Source organism: Hemibagrus wyckioides, linkage group LG26 (genome assembly GCF_019097595.1).
Source record: "Hemibagrus wyckioides isolate EC202008001 linkage group LG26, SWU_Hwy_1.0, whole genome shotgun sequence".
In the NCBI taxonomy this organism is placed as follows: domain Eukaryota; kingdom Metazoa; phylum Chordata; class Actinopteri; order Siluriformes; family Bagridae; genus Hemibagrus; species Hemibagrus wyckioides.
Window position 1 is genome coordinate 19,548,949 of NC_080735.1, and position 19,492 is coordinate 19,568,440.

Sequence of the window (19,492 nt, forward strand, 5' to 3'; positions counted from 1 at the left end):
TGGAACACACATTGTGGCAAAGGTTACACAGGGTTTATTTAATGTTTTCTTTTTCTTTTCTTTTTTTTAAGACTGATTTAGTCAGTTTATAGATTTCACAGGTTTTTACATTTTAGGATGAATGCTAGGATGACTACTTGCTAATGTGAGTAATGTGGTACATTGAGATTACAGCAATAGAATTATTGAAAGCAATAGAAAATACTGAAGAATTATTAAAAGTTGTATAGAGAAAAAACAATATATGTTTATGTAGTGCATCCAGAGTCTTTAAGCATCTGAGCCAGTGCAGCAATTCTCATGAATTTGTCTTTGTATTCAGGGGTTCGACCTTCCTCGCTTGTGGGCCAGTATTCAATCCAAGTCTGTTCGCCCAAGATGTACTGCAGCCTGACAAGAACAAATGAGAGCTCATTCACACAGATAACATTATTAACAAACTTATCTGAATACTACAGAGATTTGTGTTTTCCTTCTTTAACTACATCAGATTCAGCCCATGATGACCATGGTGTTTAGATGATGGAGGAACATACTTTTCCTCTATCCTTGGGAGGTCAACACTGTGGCCCATGATGAGGTAGCTCTTGCCTTCCACAAATCCAAAAGACTCTCTGCAATTAGCATGACCCATGAAGGTCCTCATTTTGTCATGTACATCATGGTCAGTACCTGTAGAATAAAACCCAAACACATGTATTTGTATAGACACTGGATCCTTTGTTGGATTGACATTGATATAGAGAGTCAAATAAAACACTGTCACAGTCTCTCTCATGGGTGTCGGCAACGTTTGTAGAATCTCCAGACCAGATAGCATTTAAATGCACTCCAACTTGTGATGCATGTAAATATTTATAAATTCTAATTTTGTAGTTTGTAGCCATTGCCTACTAAGGCAGACTAGATGTGAAATGCACAACAAATCCTACTGGTTCTGTAGGTCAGGGGCTAAAGTTTAATTAAATTATATATTAAAAAAAAATAAAGAATGATGCCAACACCTTTAAATGAAAACACTAATCATCAAATTCTGACAAAATAAATGTATAAATGGAGAACAGGCTGGTCTGTCTGCATAACTGTAAGCCATAAATCTGTCCGTCGCTTATTAATATGATATAATATGAATATCTTTTTTTATTGCCATAAAAGTGAGTCAAAAATAATGCCTATTTCTGTTTTCAGAAATAGCCTTTACCCTAATCAATCAAAGTTAATTCCAAATAAAAAACTTCCATTTCTGCCTTACCCTGATCAATAACATGTTGCCAGCTGTCTTTGGAGCTCTGTTTCCGCTGTTTCCAATGTTAGAAACTTTGTTTATTCAATCATACTTTTTGTGATTTACAAATGTCTTTATTTTTATGATATAGTGAGCCTGTAGTATATTTTGCTTACAATAATAAACATTTGTTATAACCTCTCTTACAAACAAAAAGAAAAATTTATTTTGCATTTTTTATGATTCAGAAATAGTCTGTCATAATTTTTCTTCATTTAAATTTGTTCTTAAAACTTTGAGAATAGATTTGAATAAAAAATCATAAAGCCAGTATTGTGAATCAAATCCAGCCATTACTAATGTGTATATAGGTACACTCTGAACATACACATGCAAGTAAGACCTTTTGTAAATCTAGTATACTTTTCCTGTTTGAATTATGCAAACATTTATGCAGTTAATGCCCAATGTTGTGGATTATGCAACATGTTAGATCCTGTTATTTTATACGTCTCTCTTTGTGACGAACATCACACTGTGTATCGTTAAAAACAAGCATAACCCTGAGCTTGGTTTAGTTGCGTAGTTTTTGATATGAGCGATGCACTGTTCTACATTACAGATACATTACTGTGATCTACTGTCATACAGATAAATAAAACTTACCTTCTTTCAGGACATCTTCAATCTTCATTTCATAATAATCTGTGTTTGGTCTCTGGTCCACTCTTATAAATTTGACTTTATAAACTGAAAAATACAATATTAATCAATCAATTAATTAATTAATATTTTATATTTAAATGTTATTTTCTTATTTGCTATTATACCTATTACAGAAATTTGATTTATTATACATTAATGCTTGACATGAGTACAGTGAGTGAGCAGTGTATAGGTAGCATGTATTTTTGTGTCTAAATCTGGTGTTTAAATAATTGTCGATGTTTACCGTAATCCATGCCGGCTTTACAAGCTGCTTTCTCTCGATCTCCCTCAACAATTTTCATTTTTTTCTGGATACTGCAGTTTTCTGTCAGGGAATTTAGACCATTTCTCTCTTACACAGTTGGACAAAATATTATATCTATCTTCACTATGTCTGATTCTATTAGTTTATATTGATTGTGTTTGTCAGCTGTAAATGTGTGTACCTTCAGCACACTGGCACAGATCCTTCTGTTCACTGCACAATCTGTTCAGGGTTCCATCTTTTTTTGTAGGATGGTAGAACTTCACACAGCGTTCCCCTACAAAGAACACAAGTGTTTTTGTATATGTGTGTGTTTGTGCATGCCTGTGTGTGGGTTTGTGTGCACATTATTTACCTGGAGAGTAGTACTCGTACACACTGACAGCAGCAGGTTGAAGCAAAGCGGCGTTATTTATCTTGTGCACTCTGAAAACAATCCTGTCTGAAAATGTGTGTGATACCTGACAAGAGAGCAAATCAGCTTCAACAGAGGAGCTTCTCCAGCATTTTAATACCTCAAATATTAAAAGTAAAAAAAAAATGAATATACCTTGTCTAAATACATGATGAGGGAGCCTCGTTCTGAGAGCTGATTGTCCATCTCAAACTTTTGTATGTATTTGTCTGCCCCAATGTTTAGCTGTGATTTAAAGTAAGTGTAAAAAAAAAAGGTTATTTGCCTTTTGTAAAAACATTTCTCATGCGTATTGTAGAGAAATTATCGTCACAGAACTTTGCTTTCAAATTTCTGCTTACAGCTTTAAGATCATTTTCATCCACCACAAATCCTGTCAGCAAGCTAATATCCAAAATACTCATAGTGGCATCTTTTTCTGGATCCTTAAATCTGAAATGATGTATTAAAATAGACAATGTCTTAATATTTTTAAAATAAACTTTTAATCAAAACCCAAAATTAGGAAGAAACTGATGAATGTGTAGAACTACATGACCTTTATTTTGCAGTATACTTACAAAATGTCAATGATGACCTCATAACTTTCTTTACCTTCTGGGTTTGATTTTGAGAGAGAAACTGTATAACAGTGTAGCAGGGATATTTTAAATGTTTACTATATTGGCATCACAAATGGATATAGAGTTGAATGCAGAGATTTAAACATGAGGTAAAACTTACCGTTTGCTTCTTTTCTCATTTCAACAGAAAGATCAAACTTTTGGCAGTCACTTTTCTTTTCTATGGGTCTAGCATAATAAAGTGTCATTACCTATGAAAGAGAGGAATTTTTTTTGTTTATTGTTATAAATAAACTAGAAATAGAAAACAAAGGACTTTCTTACCATAAATACTCACTTTGAGAACTCCAGCACCAGTTCCTTTAGCTGTAACATTAAACTCTTGCCTGAGCTGAACCTGTAAAAGTCCAGATACAGAAACCTTCAGCCTTCCGTCTTTACCATAATAAAGGACAGTGATTTTACAAGTTGCAAAATATTGGGATTTTGCCCTTTCTGGCAGAAAAAGCTATTTTGCAAAAAACAGAAGTAAGAAACATTTTGTAACATCATGACTTGTAAACTGTAACATGGTTGTGCTGTGCTCTTATTTATGACTGAGAGGCAAAATGGACACATTTAGGGAGGATCTGGTTGTGTCCAAAACCACAATCTGCACCCTAATAGGATGCTTGAATAGTCTAGACATAATTGCTGTTCTGAGACTATTCAGAATTATATAATGTGGTTTTAGGATGTTGCATAAAATGTAGGATATACAGTGGATATTAAAGGTTTACACACCCCTCATTAAATGTTTTTGTGGTAAGAAAATGAACTAAATAAATAATGTCAGAAGCTTTTCATTGAGCAATTGAGGCTTTCCTGACCACAACAGAGAGAACAGTCCATGGTGTTGTTCCTGAACCAGGTTGCAATGTTTCCTGTCAGGATGCTCTCTATGGTGCAGGAGGTAAAGTTCCTAAGCAGCTTAGCGGGCAGTCTAAAGTCTCTCAAGCGTCTGAGGTGGTAGAAATGCTGCCGGGGCTTTTTCACCACGATGTCAATGTGACAGGACCATGACAGGTCCTGCGTGTTGTGAACACTGAGATATCTGAAGCTATCCACTCTCTCCACTGGGTCTCGTTAATCACGGGGGTCTGGTAATTCCTCTCCTGCTTTTTGCTGAAGTCCTCTATCAGCTCCTTTGTCTCACTGACATTAAGGAGGAGGTTCTTCCTTCCTTCTCCAGATTCCCAATCTCCTCCAGGTAGGCCATCTCATTGTTGTCAGAGATCAGTCCAGCCTCAACAGTGTCATCAGCAATCTTGATGATGGTGGTGGAGTTGGTAGTGGCCACGCAGTCATAATGTACAATGAGTACAGCAGAGGGCTCAGAACACAACCCTGGGGGGCTCCAGTGCTGAGGGTGAGGGAGGCTGAGACATGTCTGCCATCCTTACTGCCTGTGGTCTGCCAGTTAGGAAATTAGATCCACTGACACACAGATGGGCTGAGTCCCAGGTGCTATGGCTTGGTGGCGAGTATGGAGGGAATTATAGTGTTAAATGCTGAACTGTAGTTGACAAACAGCACTTTAACATAATTCCCCTTTCTAGTGTCCAGGTGAGTAAGTGATGTATGAAGGAGGTGAGAAATGGCATCATCTGTTGAGCGGTTCGGGCGGTAAGCAAACTGTAGTGGATCCAGAGTGGATGAAGAAGGATTCCCAAGTCTCTGCAACCCCTCTCCCCGACCCCAGTTGCGAGGCACAACATCTGCTAACCAAGTTGACCACTGACGATGACATGGAGGCATTTCTTCACATTTTCAAATGCACTGTGGACCGGGATAGCTGGCAGAAACATGACTGAGCAGATCTGCTAGCTCCTCTGATGATCAGAGAGGCCCAGTTGGAGGTCTACCAAGTGATGTCAGCAGAGGAAGCACGTGACTACAGCACAGTCAAGGAGGAGATCCTTGACACTACATCAGCCTTTCACAAAGTGGAAATATTCCCTGGCCTACAACCCACACCACAGATGGACGAGCTACTAAGGATTACCCAACACTGGCTGCACAAAGGAGCTCTCAGCACAAAGGAGCTGGCAGAATGGGAGGCAATGGACAGGTTCCTACAGGCTCTAACTCCAGAAGAAAGGAAAGCTATCAGCTTGAAAGGAGTCTCTGCACTGAAGGAGATGCTTCATACCCTAAAGAGCACCATGGCCATGCTGGAGATTGGCTGAGAGCCCAGGCAAGACTTTCACACCCACCCACACCATTGCCCATCATTCCACCAGCCTGTACCCGGACCCTCCAAGCAGAGGAGAAGACTTGACAGCCACCCAACCTGACTCATCTTTCCCAGGTGAGCTGCCTAATATCACTAACCCAGTCTTGGTTATGGTCCAGCAGGTCACCAGGGAAGGAGGGTTTGGAAAGGAGCAAAAGAAAGATGGCCGGCTGTTGGGGCCAGATTCACCAGATTGACGGGGTAAAGTTTGGAGGTCTATAGCTATTGACTCTGCAGAAAGTTGGCAACTTCTGCACACTGTGCACCTCAGCATGCGCTCACCCTTCTCTGTGATTTTATGTGGCCTACCACTTTGTGGCTGAGTTGCTGCTGTTGTCAATTGCTTCCACACTATAATACCACCATCAATGGACCATGGACAATTTATTAGTGAGGAAATTTCACAAATGGATTTATTGCACAGGTGGCAACCTATCACAGAAAAACTCTTGAATTCACTGAGCTCCTAAGAGCGAACCATTCCTACACAAATGTTTGTCATTTTATACACCTGTGGCCATGGAAGTGATTGGAAGACCTGAATTCAATGATTTAGAGGGGTGTCCCAAAACGTTTGGAAATATAGTGTATGTTGCAATTTCACAATAAAGGAGAAAAAGGTCCTGACATTTTTACATAGAAAAACTGCAGGGTAAACTGCAGGGTAAACTGCAGGGTCACTTTGTATATTCACTGTATTATCAATTTCCTAAAACTTTGTTCAACATGAATATAATAGTCATAACTTGGAGAATCTGAGAGCAAAACATTTATCCATTAGGAGAAGCTAGTCTTTTAGTTACCATGCGTAGTTTAGATATTTAGCATGCTTTAGACACCACTTTAGACAGTGAACTAGCTAGCCTTGACTGTTTTGAGATTTACTGTGATCCAGCAGCACATACATTGACAATACATCATTTACTGAGGTCAGAACACAGCACATACCAGTAGTAGCAAGTGATGAGGCATTTTTCTAAAATGAAAAAATATATTTTCTCACTTTAAATGTGTTTTTCACTCAAGCTTTATATCTGCTCAATAAACAATAACAATAAACTGTTGTTTTTTTAGGGAGGAAATAACCTTATCTGAGCGTGTAAGATGTGCATTATTTTTGTTGAAATTCCATGTTTTCCTAAGGAATCGTCCACTGACGCTCAGTTCCACATCCAGGTCTGTATTCTGATGATCTTTACCTTGTTTATAGTACTCAGCCACTGCTTGGAACACCATTATGGTTGCCTAGTGGACGTGGAAAAGCAAAGCAGATTCAGTACAATCTCAGATCTTTTGATCAAATTGATTCTGTCAACTGAAACAAATTTACAGTGTGGGTTGAAAGTTTGTGAACCCTTTGGGATTTTCTGTATTTCTGTATGAAAATGACAAAAGGTCATCAGATTTTCACACAAGTCTTATGAGTAGACCCATTCAAACAAATGAAACAAAAATATTACACTTGGTCATTTATTGAGAAAATGATACAGTATTACATATATGTGAGTGGCAAAAGTATATAAACCTTTGCTTTCATTATCTGTTATAACTCCCTTGTACAGCAAAACTGTTGATCAGTCTTGCACAATGGCTTGGAGGAATTTTAGCAGATTCCTCAGTACAGAACAGCTTTAACTCTGGGATATTTGGGAATTTCCTGACATGAATTGCTTGCTTCAAGTCCTTCAACATGTCTGTTGGATTAAGGCTTTGACTTGGACATTCCAAAATTTTGTTCCTCTTTAAACATTTTTTGGTAGAATGGCTTGTGTACTTTGGGTCATTGTCTTGCTGCATGACCTATTTTCTTTTAAAATTCAGTTCATAGACAGATGCTGTGACATTTTCCTCTAGAATTCGCTGGTATAATTCTGAATTCATTATTCAAGTCATCCTGGCCCTCATCATCATGTTTCACAGATGGGATAAGGTTCTTATGCTGTAATGCATTGTTTTCCTGTCTCCAAACACAACACTTTTCATTTAAACCAAAAAGGTCCTATTTTGTTCTCATCTGGCCAAAAACATTTTTCTGGTTGTCCTCTGGCTTGTCTACATGATGTTTATCAAACTTCATACAGCAGCAATGCTCTTTTTGGAGAGTAGTAGTTTTCTCCTTGCAACTCCAAGGTTGTTTGGTGTTCTCCTTATGGTGGACTCATGAACTTACAGTGCCTTGCAAAAGTATTCACCCCACTTGGCATTTTTCATGTTTTGTTACATTATAACCTGTAATTTAAATGTTTTTTTTTTTTTAATCTGAATTTTATGTGATGGATCTGCAAAATAGTCTAAGTTGGTGAAGTGAAATGAGAGAAATATATATAAAAAAAATTAAAAATCTGAATATTGGCATGTGTATTCACTCCCTTTGCTATGAAGCCCCTCAAAAGTTCTAGTGCAACCAATTACCTTCAGAAGTCACATAATTAGTGAAATGAAGTCCACCTGTGTGCAATCTAAGTGTCAGTATAAACACACCTTTTCTGAAAGGCCCCAGAGGCTGCAACACCACTAAGCAAGAGGCAGCACACATTGAAGACCAAGGAGCTATCCAAACAAGGCAGGGACAAAGTTGTTGAGAAGTACAAGTCAGGGTTGGGTTATAAAAAATATCCAAATGTTTGATGATCCCCCGGAGCACCATCAAATCCATCATCTTCAGATGGAAAGAACATGGTACCACAACAAACCTGCCAAGAGAGGGCCACCCACCAAAATTCGCAGATCAGAGAGGCAGCAGAGAGACCAAAGGTAACCCTGAAGGAGTTCCACAGCAGAGACTGGTGTATCTGCATGGGATCACAATAAGCCGTACACTCCATAGAGCTGGGCTTTATGGAAGAGTGGCCAGAAAAAAGCCATTACAAATAAGCCGTTAAAAATAAGAAGGCACGTTTTGAGTTTGCCAAAAGACATGTGGGTGACTCCCCAAATGTATGGAGGAAGGTGCTCTGGTCAAATGAGAATAAAATTGAACTTTTTGGCCACCAAGGAAAATGCTATGTCTGGCACAAACCCAACACATCCCATCACCCCAAGAACACTATCCCCACAGTGAAACATGGTGGTGGCAGCATCATGCTGTGGGGATGGTTTTCTGCAGCAGGGACTGGGAAACTGATCCGAATCGAGGGAAAGATGGATGGTGCTAAATACAGGGATATTCTTGAGCAAAACCTGTTTCAGTCTGCCTGTGATTTGAGACTGGGTGGAGGTTCACCTTCCAGCAGGACAATGACCTGAAGCATACTGCTAAAGCAACACTCGAGTGGTTTAAGGGGAGACATTTAAATGTGTTGGAATGGCCTAGTCAAAGCCCAGACCTCAATCCATTTGAGAATCTGTGGTCAGACTTGAAGATTGCTGTTCACCAGCAGAAACCATCCAACATGAAGGAGCTGGAGCAGTTTTGCCTTGAGGAATGGGCAAAATCCCTGTGGCAAGATGTGGCAAGCTCATAGAGACTTATCCAAAGCAACTTGCAGCTGTAATTGCCACAAAAGGTGGCTCTACAAAGTACTGACTTCAGGGCTGTGAATAGTTATGCACACTGAAGTTTTCTGTTATTTTGTCTGATTTGTTGTTTGCTTTACAATAAAAAAAACACTTCTTCAAAGTTGTAGGCATGTTCTGTAAATGAAATGATACAAACCTTCAAACAATCCATTTTATTTCCAGGTTGTGAGGCAACAAAACATGAAAAATGCCAAAGGGGTAAATACTTTTGCAAGGCACTGTAATTGCTTAAAAGTTACCCTGGGTTCCTTTCTGACCTCATGGTCTATTACATGTCTTGCATTTGCAGTGATCTTTGTTCATCGACAATTAGTGGGAGGGTAGCAATGATCATTAATTTCCTCTATTTGCACACAATCTATCTGACTGAATTTTTGGAGTCTAAACTTTTTATAGATCTTTCTGAGGTCTTTAGAAATCTCATTTGTTTGTGTCATGATACAATTTCACAAACATGAGTTGTGAAGATCAGATAGAGCCCTGATCTTTAAATAATACAGGACACTCACTGATGCCTAATTATCATCCCACTGAAAATGGGTGCACCAACTTGAGCTTCAAATTAAGTACTAATCCTAGAGTTTCATCTACTGTACTTTTCACCATTCACAGCTATGTATTATTGGACCATTTTTCTGAATAAATACATTACCAAATATAATATGTTTCTCATTTGCTTGATTGGGTTCACTTTGTGTACTTTTAGGACTGTGGAAATCTGATGATATTTGGGTCATATTCATACGTAAATAAAGTTCTAAAGGGTTCATATATTTTAAAGCACCACTGTACTGACATAATAAACACTAAAATATGAACATTAAATTGTTGCTTTGGCTTTCTTCCACATCAAAGGTGACCTGAATGGTCACAGTAATGTTACAAATACAGAAACTGAAAATGTAGAGTACTGCTTCAAAGCAAGCATAAAATTTTAAGCAAAAAAATCTAGCTGTTCAGCACATTAAGTATATTCAGTATAAAAACAGAAAAACCTATAAATCTACCTGGGTGGTGCCATGACCACCATAATGACTGCTCTGCCTATTGAGCCAATGAACAGCTTTTCCTGCTGCATCGAACTCCTTGGCTTTTACCAGAGCCAGCAAGGCATACGCTGTTGCCTCCAGGGAGAAGTGATGTCCTCCAGCAACATTCCAGTAAGCACCATCTGTGCATAGGATAGTATTGAAATTTGCTTCCTATAGGATTCAACTAATATGATATTAAGATTTACTGACCTCCAGAGGAAGCTTGCAGCAGGCGCTGTTTGTTAAACCTGCCAGCATTGGCCAAGGCATAGGAAGACATTGCAATTGCATATGGATTGGTCAAAGAAGGAAGTCTGTTTTGCAAATACTCAGTGGCCTTCCTGGAAGACTCTGGAAGACTCTAAATGACAGAAAGAAGTAAAATTATAGGCAGTATTCTACAAAAGCTGGTCTGTGTGCTTGATTGTTTTGGCTTATTACAGATATATGGTGTGATATAAGTTGACATACTCCGACTGATTTAGCACAAAGATAGTTTCCTTCTTGCAGGGCAATCAAGACAAATGCTGTCAGAGATGCATCAGCATCTTTCCCTCGTACATCACCCTGGAATAGCACAGAAAATTCTTTACAGGTACACCAGATTTCACAGAAATAGTTGATGTGAGGTTTTATTGTACAGGTCAATAAACAAAACAAATGTAAGCTCCACTTACAACCATCTCTGCATGATACACTGGGGCATTTTCTTTAAATGACCCATCTGGCATCTGTGCATTCAGATTTAACCACTTGAGAGCACTGCAAATAATATCTTCATTTATGCTAATGAGATCACTGGCCAGAGCAAAGACTTTGGCCACGTATGCTGTCAACCTTTAACACAGAAAACAAGTCATCCTAAGTCAAAATTTGACCTAGGATGGAATGTTGTGTAAGAATTGAACAATTACTCAATTTACTTGGTCTCTTTTACCATGTGCTGCTAGGTGAATGTGTCCATGTACCATAAGAACCATCATCTTTACGGAATGTAAGTTCTTGTGTAAATCCTAAGAGAGGGAGAGAAAGAAGGATGATTTTCTTAGTCTTACCAGTGCAAATAGGTATACTGTGACTGTAATTAATAACTAATTTTAAATATTTTCTTAAAAGCTTATCAGAAAGTTTTAAAACACTTGAATAGAGCTAAACTGTGGATCTAGATCATACTTATACACTCTTGGCAAACTTTGAACACCAGTATTACTCACTGAAATAAATTAGACCCAATCTTCTAGCATGACCCAGTGGCACAGCACATAAGTAAGTAAGGCCCATTTAGATACTAGACAGTATTTTGCAATTAAACTTTGACGATTGATTGTCATAATGACTTTTCAGGTTGCTGCTCTGGTTGGACTTTACACCATATGATATCATGAAACATGAGAGATAATGAGAAATGCTTTATGAACAAAATGGCCAATAACTATGTTATACTGGCATATTTGTGGCCTGAAAAAAACATTACATAAATTTGTTGTATAGTGGTGGGAAGTGTCTTCTCACCTGTCTGGATATGCTTGATAGCCTCACTACGTCTGTGCAGGCCAACTCCTTCCCACTGCTTGGTGGTATCTAAGTAGTGTGTGGCAATAACAGGCAACGTCATTAAGATCATGTTTTGCTCTCCACAGCCATGGGGCTGTACAATCAAGCTCCCCATAAAATCTCCATTGATGGCCTGCTCAATTGTTTGACTCATCTCCTGGCCTGCAGGCAAATATACACACATGGACAAAATTGTTGGTACCCTTCCATTAAAGAAATAAAGTTGCACATGTTACACATATTACCCTGTGCCAGATGCAGCAAAGCAGCCCCATAACATAACCTAGCATCCTCTATGTTTCACAGTAGGTACAGTGTTTTTTTTTCTTTGTATGCTTCATTTTTGTGTTTGTGAATATAGAGCTGATGTGACTTGCCAAAAAGCTCCAGTTTTGTCTCATCTGCTCAAATAACATTCTCCAAGAAGCTTTCTGACTTGATAATATACATTTTGGCAAATTCTAATCTTAATTTTTTATGATTTTTTGGTCATCTTCCATTAAGTCCTCTTTGGCTCAAACAGTGACGGATGGTGTGATCTGACAATAATGTAACTTGATCTTGGAGTTCACCTCCAATCTCTTTGGAAGTTGTTCTGGACTCTTTGGTTACAATTCATATTATCTGTCAGCATTTTTCCTCTTGCAGTCATGTTCAGAGAGGTTGGCTACAGTCATGTGGATGTTAAACTTCTGAATAATGTGTGCAACTGTAATCACAGGAACATCAAGCTGCTTGGAGATAGCCTTTACCTTAAACATGCTTGTCTATAATTTTCCTTCTTATCTCCTAAGACAACTCTCTTCTTAGCTTTCTGTGGCCCATGTTCAGTGTGGTGCACACCATGATACCAAATAGCACAGGAACTACCTTTCACCCTTTAAATAGGCAGACTGACTGATGACAAGTTTGAATACACCTGTGATGCTATTTACAGGACACACTTTAGTTTAACATGTCCCTATGGTCAAATTATTTTTAATTATCTTTTGTAAAGTTACCATAATTTTTGTCCAGGCCAGTTTCATTAGCTAGTTTTTTTAAATACTTCAGTTTAACACCAATTCAAAAGCAATGTCTGATTTTCATTAGTCAATTTTCGATACATTTTTATGTATTATTACTTTTGTCAGTTTCAGTCAGTATAAATAATAACAAAATTATGGGGTTAAGTGGTCTGTGAGTTTCTCCACCTTCTCTCAGCCCTGGGTTCATCCTAAAGCAGATAAAATAAATTTCAAAAAAAGGGAGTAGAAAGGGTACAAAAATCCATAAAATGACAAGACAAAACAAACCAGCGAGGCTGCCAAGACACCTATGGCAACATAAAAGGAGCTACAGGAATATCTGACATAAAATTGGCCCTCCAAAAAATCCCAGGTGCCCCTATCAAAAATTGCATTTGACAGGATTTTTTAATTAAATACAACTTGTTTACTTGTAGAGCAGGTGGCAGAATGCATCTTAAGATAGTATAACAATCTGCCAAAACATGAAAAGAAAGAAGGAAGACTCGCAAAAAAACAAACAAAAAAAAAACATGTAATTGGAGAAACTGTACCATTACCAAAATGGGAATCATCTGTACTTTTGGTCAAAACCGGTCACTACCGTGGTCAAACCCTATAATGGTCCATTTTTAATTACAGATTCTTAGGCACATTGTCCCTTGCTGTAATGCATTAGAAGACTAAAATTAACCCCACATACAAAGTCCTCCATACTAGAATGCACATTACCCCAACCAGACTAATGTCTGGTAACCAGTAAAGGTATTTTCATGAGAAATCCTATCACTGAATTCAGCTTAATTATAAAGTCAATCTGACAAATGTAAGAATTGTCAACTGAACCTCTGGAACTACTGTCTTGAGTTCTTATTTGCCACAGGACTATGCGCATAGCTGATTGTTTTTTACACTGCTGACCCATGACTACCCATGCTACTACATGGGAGACCTCAGTCAGTCCAGATTGGAAGCAGTATTTCCAGCACCATCAGCACTAGGGCCCCACTAGGCCTAAGAGCTCAGTCCACTGCTGTTCACTCTGCTGACTCATGGTTCATAGCTGAACCACATCATCAAATTTGCCATTGACACAACTGTGGTGGGTCTCGTCAGCAAGAATGATGAATCGGTATAGAGAGGAGGTGCTGCAGCTAACAGCCTGGTGTATTGCCAACAAACTCTTGGTTAACATAGACAAAAGTAATGGTTGTTGACTTCAGGAGAGCATGGAGTGACCTTTCTCCACTGAACATTGACGGGACTTCTGTGTTAAGAGTTCACCTGGCAGAGAACCTCACATGGTTCCTCAACACCAGCTCCATCACCAAGAAAGCCCAGCAGTGCCTCTACTTTCTGTGAAAGCTCCCACGCCCAGGTACCACAGAGGGACTATTGAGTACATCCTGAGCTGCTGCAGTACTGATGAGTACAGGATTTGACCCTGAAGTAGATAGTGAGGATAGCTGAGAAAATCATCAGAGTCTTCTAATGGAAGGATCCATTTTAGACATTTACACCACACATTGAATCTGCTAAGCAATCTGCATTGTAGATAACCTCAACCCCCCACCCCCACCACCACCCCAACCACCACCACCGCCCCGGACTATTCACCCTTCTGCCATCAGGAAGAAAGTTCTGAATCATTAGGTCCCTCACAGCAAGACTGGGTAACACTTTCTTCCCCCAAGCCACCAGACTTCTTAACTCTTCTTAACTTCTTCACACTCATCAGTGTTTAGAATAATTTATAATCACACTCTCCAGTGTCACCCAAATGAGGATGGTTTCCCTTTTGAGTCTGGTTCCTCTCAAAGTTTCTTCCTCATACCATCTAAGGGAGTTTTTCCTTGCCACAGTTATCACAGGCTTGCTCACTAGGGATGAATTGTCTGACATCTAGGACTTTTTACACTATGTTTTTTTTGTTTCCTATGTTCTGTAAAGCAGCTTTGAGACTAGTGTTGTATATAGTACCCAAAAGCCACACGAGTAAAAGTACAGGTATTTTGTTAGAAAATGACTCGTTAAAGTCAACCATTATAATTCTACTTGAGTAAAAGTCTTAGAGTATCTGAAATAAACTGTACTTAAGTATCAAAAGTAGTATTTTCATGAATGTACTCAAGTATGGAAAGTAAAAGTAGAAGTAAATTCATAAAAAAGCAAGACTGTAATAATTTGGAGAATTATGAATTTTATTCTCTAGTGCTTTCTTTCTTAAACTTCTCAATAAGTGCAGCACCAAAAAAGTAAGACTTGCATGAAAGAAAGAAGAGGCCTTTAGAACTTAGTGAATTGTATTGTAATGAAGTGTACAGTATCAGTTTTTCCATAGATGTGCACTTGTAACTAAGGCCATGTCCACACGTACTGTAGCTGGGTATCTTTAAGAGGGGAGACTTTTCTCTGCGTTTTGGCCTTTCGTCCACAAATGCAGTTTGAGGTCGTTGAAAATGGAGTTTTTGGAAAACTCCTTGCAAAGTGAAGATTTTCCAAAACTCACCGTTTTCAGTGGTGTTGTGTGGACGGGGGAAACGGAGATTTTGACGAATTGACATCATTGTCTGTGCGCCGGTCTCCTTGATTTGACGTCAGCTTGTTTATGAAGATATTTTGTGCAATAGCAGACTTACGTGAACTACTGAGTGTGTTAACGTTGTTTACTGGACTTTTTACATGCGTGCACATACACACGCAGTTACTCACACATTATGGTCATAAACCGAGGGGGCGGAATGTAATATGGACACACAGTGATACAATAAAATTTTCTAGGGTATCATTTTCACGCGACGTGCCATTGTTGTTAAACTACCGGAACCAGTAATAAAGTTTTGTCTAGGCTTCTGATTGGCTAGGCATGCTCCTGACAGCACTTAACAGGGCATTTTGCGTTTTCATTTGGACAAAGATATTTTTAACACGTAAGTCATGTGGACAGAATAAAAAAAATGTAGTAGAAAAAAATCTCATTTCTAAAAATCTCCTTTTTAAAAATACCCAGCTAATTGTAGACATAGCCTAAAGTCATCACTAACCACAAACTTCCTTTAACACAAATTTGGATGCAGGTTTTTTTTTGTAGTAAGTAACGAAAATGGCGAACAGAAAATGTATCGGAGTAAAAGTATACAATTTGTTTAAAAAAAAGTAGTGAAGTAAAAGTAAAAGTTGACAGAAATATAAAAACTCAAGTAAAGTACAGAAACTCTCAAAAAATACTTAAGTACTGTAACGATGTAATTTTACTTTGTTACATTACACCACTGTTTGAGACAACGTTCATTGTTAAAAGTGCTATACAAATAAAATTGAATTGAATACTGTGTAGTGTACTTAGTGCTGTGTTGGCTCTTGTAGCTCTTTGTTTTATGTAGCACTGTGGTCCAGGAGGGATGTTTCATTTTACTGTGTACTGTACCAACTGTTAAAATAAAAAGCAATAAAAGCTTCTTGACTTGTTGTTGACTAGTTGTATGGCTACTTTTTTTTAACAATTTGTGAATGATATGTAGAACTATTTCAAAAGTATTATAGAAGAAGAAACCTTTATTTTTGTCACATATACTTTAAAGTAAAAATTCTTTTAATTTCCCAGCAGCATCCCCGAGCAGAGAGGGTTTAAGAGCCTTACTCAAGGGCCCAAAAGTGGCATCTTGGCAGTGCTAGGGCTTGAAATCCAACTTTCTGATTATCAACCCAAATCACATTGCTAGCCAATCAACACTATTGACTTCTAGTAGTAAGCAGGCAATTTAAATGATGACTTATGATGACATAGCTGCATGTTCCTGGATCAGAAAAGGCCACAAAGATCATGCGTGTAATGTAACATGCAGTGGGACTCGGACTCACATGTTAGAGTAAACAGGGTAAAATTATATAAATTAAAAAACTTGTTTTGCATAATTATATGAAGAAGGGATTTTTTTCTGTTTTTATCCAGGCAAAAATAGCTCAGACACCCTGTAACACCTTAAGTCTTTAAAGTTCTGATTCTTGATAAAAAAAATAAAAAAAATTAGAGGGCCTGGCTCATTACTGCCAAGCTTGATAACATCCTTTTGTGATTAACCTAAAGCTCTACAGCCATATACGAGTATATGATGGGGATGACATAAAAATGGACCATAGATGACAAAACTGGAATTGGTCCATATTGGCCTATATTGATTTGACTAAGTTTGTTCTTACCAGCCACCATGATGTAAGTGTGTGCATCAGTGTTTGGAACCTGCCCAGGTGGTATATCAGTCCTCAAATGCACAACTTGAATGCCACCTATTCCAAAACACACAGAAAGAACAACAGAAACAGAAATAAATTTAAACATTTTTAATCATCAGTATTTAAATCAGTATTTTCAGAATAAATGCTGACAAAAAGAGAGAAATATCACAAAGTGTTTGCTGTTGATTAAGTACAGAATATAGAAGATCTCACCAGGTACTTTAGAGGGATTTAATTCAACATTTTGTTCTGGGAGTTCAGTTAGCACACCTTCTGACTGAGAAAAGGAAATAAAGATTTGATCTTATGTTGATCTAAGCAGTACATTTGATTGCTGATCAAGATGAGTACAAGATGATTCATAGTATGATTATTTTTGTATATTTTTTTTCTATAAGGCAGTTCATGCATTTATACTTTTTTCAGCTAAAACCAGTCTTTAAAATTCAGCCCATTTTCTGTTAAGGGATTTAACTAATTCTGTCTGAGAAAATTACTCATACTCACCACCACCTTCAGGGGTTTCCGTACTCCATCATGAACTAATGAACTCGCAGCCTGCACCTCTATTTGGTGGGTTCCTATTTTCATGGGAATAATTACATACGGGATAGCAATGGTGGACTCTCCTTCAACGTTAACTATGGTACGGTGTTTCTTCTTTTTGCTGGCTACGCTACAAACATGCTCTGTCTCAAAGAAATCCACACGCACCTGGTGAGAAGAGGATGTATGACATGTCTTCAGTGTGAGGACAAAACAGGGAATAGGTTTGAAAGCAGACATTAGTGTGAGTTGTGAAGTGGATTATGTGGCTGAACTGAACCAGTTTCATTCATACAGCTTCAGAAAACAATTCAGTTTTATCCTGCTAATGGTGGCGGTGGATACAGAGACTCTCCTGGAAATGTTGGGTGTGAGGCAGAAATAGCTACTGAGTTCGATATCGGTCCATCAAGAAACATTGTGCACATACCCGTGCACATACCCATGCACACTTTGACTTTGCCCCAGACACCCCACCCATTCAACGAACTAGGTATGTTCCAGGGAGTTAAACAGAGAACCTGCATAAAATCTGTAAGGAACATGCACAGAAACTCCTAACAGACACTAAACAAGACAACTAGACAAGCCTTGAGCTGTAAGCGACACAGCAAAACTACACAATGCACCAACTTGTTTCTATGTAGGGCTGAAACAACAAATCGATTAAATCGATGATAATCAATGATGAAAAGCAATGTCAACGGATGACATTGTTGATTAGAGAACGGCGGAGAGTACAAGCATGTCGAATGAAAGTGTGTGACCCAAGTCCTCTAAGGCATGGGAGAATTTCATATTAAACTGCGCCAAATGTTGTAACTTGCGGAGCTTCAGTGACACGGCAACACGACACTGATGAACGAGCACATAAACCGGAAGCATGCGGGAATCACAGAGGAAGGCGAAAGTTCAGGACAATAATTTTATTGCAGATTTGTCATGTGCCATATTTGTGTGCTTAATGTGTTGGTCATTCTCACAAAACGTGTTTTATTCCTAATTCCTTTTCCATTATTTTTAATGAATGCAATATACGAATGTGTTTGATCGTTGAACTTTTCCAAGCAGCGCAGCTCATCAATGTCACTCACAGAACATTGGACGAATCAGAAGGCCCCAGAGGTGGGGCAAGCGCTGCAAGCTTCGTTTACAGTAGCAGGTTGTCATGGAAACTTCATGCCACATCCTGAGGCGCTTTTTAAAACCATTCCTAAACACCGCGTCTTGTATTTGTAGACACAAACATGCCTTCTGTGTGAATGCTTTATCTGCAGGCTTACAGTGTCCGGTGTTTATTGTGTAAAGAGTGCTGCGTTACTCCTCATTCACAATGTAGATGATAAACAGCGGTAATAGTTGTAGTTCAAGACCGTTAAGTACTGTCAAATTAACAGTTTGATCAAAATAAAGAAACAATATTTGTTTTTAATCAGTATTTGTTACCAATTAAGAATAATGCAATGCAAAATTTCTGGAAGACTGAATGCATCATAACTTGATAGTCGAGTAGTTCTGCCTCTTTAAGAAACACGAACAGTTTGTGGTTTAAGTTTTAAAAGTTCAAAAGTTTAAAAGCTGGAAAAAACATTGTGAAAGTGTAAAGTTTAAATTTTAAGTTCATATTTGTAACACCCATTGTGTAAATTTAATTGGAAATAAAAATAAAAAGGTATTTAAAAATGTGGTGTTTTTATCCGATTCATTGATTAATCCAAACAATAATCACCCAATTATTCAATTATGAAAATAATCTAGGGATGCACGATATTTATCGGACAGATAAATTATGGGCCGATATAGGTGAAAATGACGTCATTTTTTTGGTCCAGTAAATAAATTAAATCCAATAACTAGATCTGATAAAGTTCGCTTGCTGGTAAATCAATCAATCAGTCTGATTTATCCGAGATCCATCCTCTTTCCAAGTGCGTGTGACTGCAGCTTTAACCTGCAGTGACTCTCAGCCTGTGTTGCGGTCATTAGGTCATCATCTGTGAACATGTCTTTACCGGTCTGGAAGTTTTTCTCGGTTGGCAGTGGAGGACAATGCCATTGTTATTTGCAACGCATGTTCAGCAAGGATTCCGAAAGGAAGTAAAAAGTCAGGACTAATGTTTTCTATTACAGTTAGGCCAGCGCTACTAA

At 38.3% G+C, this 19,492-nt stretch overlaps 1 protein-coding gene across 1 annotated transcript in view; it reads right to left on the reverse strand.

The window, feature by feature from the left end:
- LOC131346873 (complement C3-like) overlaps nucleotides 1-19,492 on the reverse strand; it is a 34,897-nt gene continuing 15,405 nt past the window's right edge. Inside the window, exons 21-41 of the mRNA XM_058380599.1 lie at nucleotides 17,306-17,512; nucleotides 17,012-17,075; nucleotides 16,763-16,849; nucleotides 11,514-11,717; nucleotides 10,939-11,014; nucleotides 10,679-10,838; nucleotides 10,473-10,568; nucleotides 10,212-10,362; nucleotides 9,978-10,141; nucleotides 6,538-6,696; nucleotides 3,514-3,573; nucleotides 3,337-3,427; nucleotides 3,174-3,234; nucleotides 2,955-3,045; nucleotides 2,749-2,838; nucleotides 2,554-2,659; nucleotides 2,380-2,475; nucleotides 2,178-2,258; nucleotides 1,892-1,975; nucleotides 537-672; nucleotides 1-390 (exon numbers count right to left, since the gene is read on the reverse strand). Of these exons, the coding sequence (XP_058236582.1) occupies nucleotides 249-390; nucleotides 537-672; nucleotides 1,892-1,975; nucleotides 2,178-2,258; nucleotides 2,380-2,475; nucleotides 2,554-2,659; nucleotides 2,749-2,838; nucleotides 2,955-3,045; nucleotides 3,174-3,234; nucleotides 3,337-3,427; nucleotides 3,514-3,573; nucleotides 6,538-6,696; nucleotides 9,978-10,141; nucleotides 10,212-10,362; nucleotides 10,473-10,568; nucleotides 10,679-10,838; nucleotides 10,939-11,014; nucleotides 11,514-11,717; nucleotides 16,763-16,849; nucleotides 17,012-17,075; nucleotides 17,306-17,512 (2,406 nt within the window). The 3' untranslated portion in view covers nucleotides 1-248. The remainder of the gene's footprint in view (nucleotides 391-536; nucleotides 673-1,891; nucleotides 1,976-2,177; nucleotides 2,259-2,379; nucleotides 2,476-2,553; nucleotides 2,660-2,748; nucleotides 2,839-2,954; nucleotides 3,046-3,173; nucleotides 3,235-3,336; nucleotides 3,428-3,513; nucleotides 3,574-6,537; nucleotides 6,697-9,977; nucleotides 10,142-10,211; nucleotides 10,363-10,472; nucleotides 10,569-10,678; nucleotides 10,839-10,938; nucleotides 11,015-11,513; nucleotides 11,718-16,762; nucleotides 16,850-17,011; nucleotides 17,076-17,305; nucleotides 17,513-19,492) is intronic.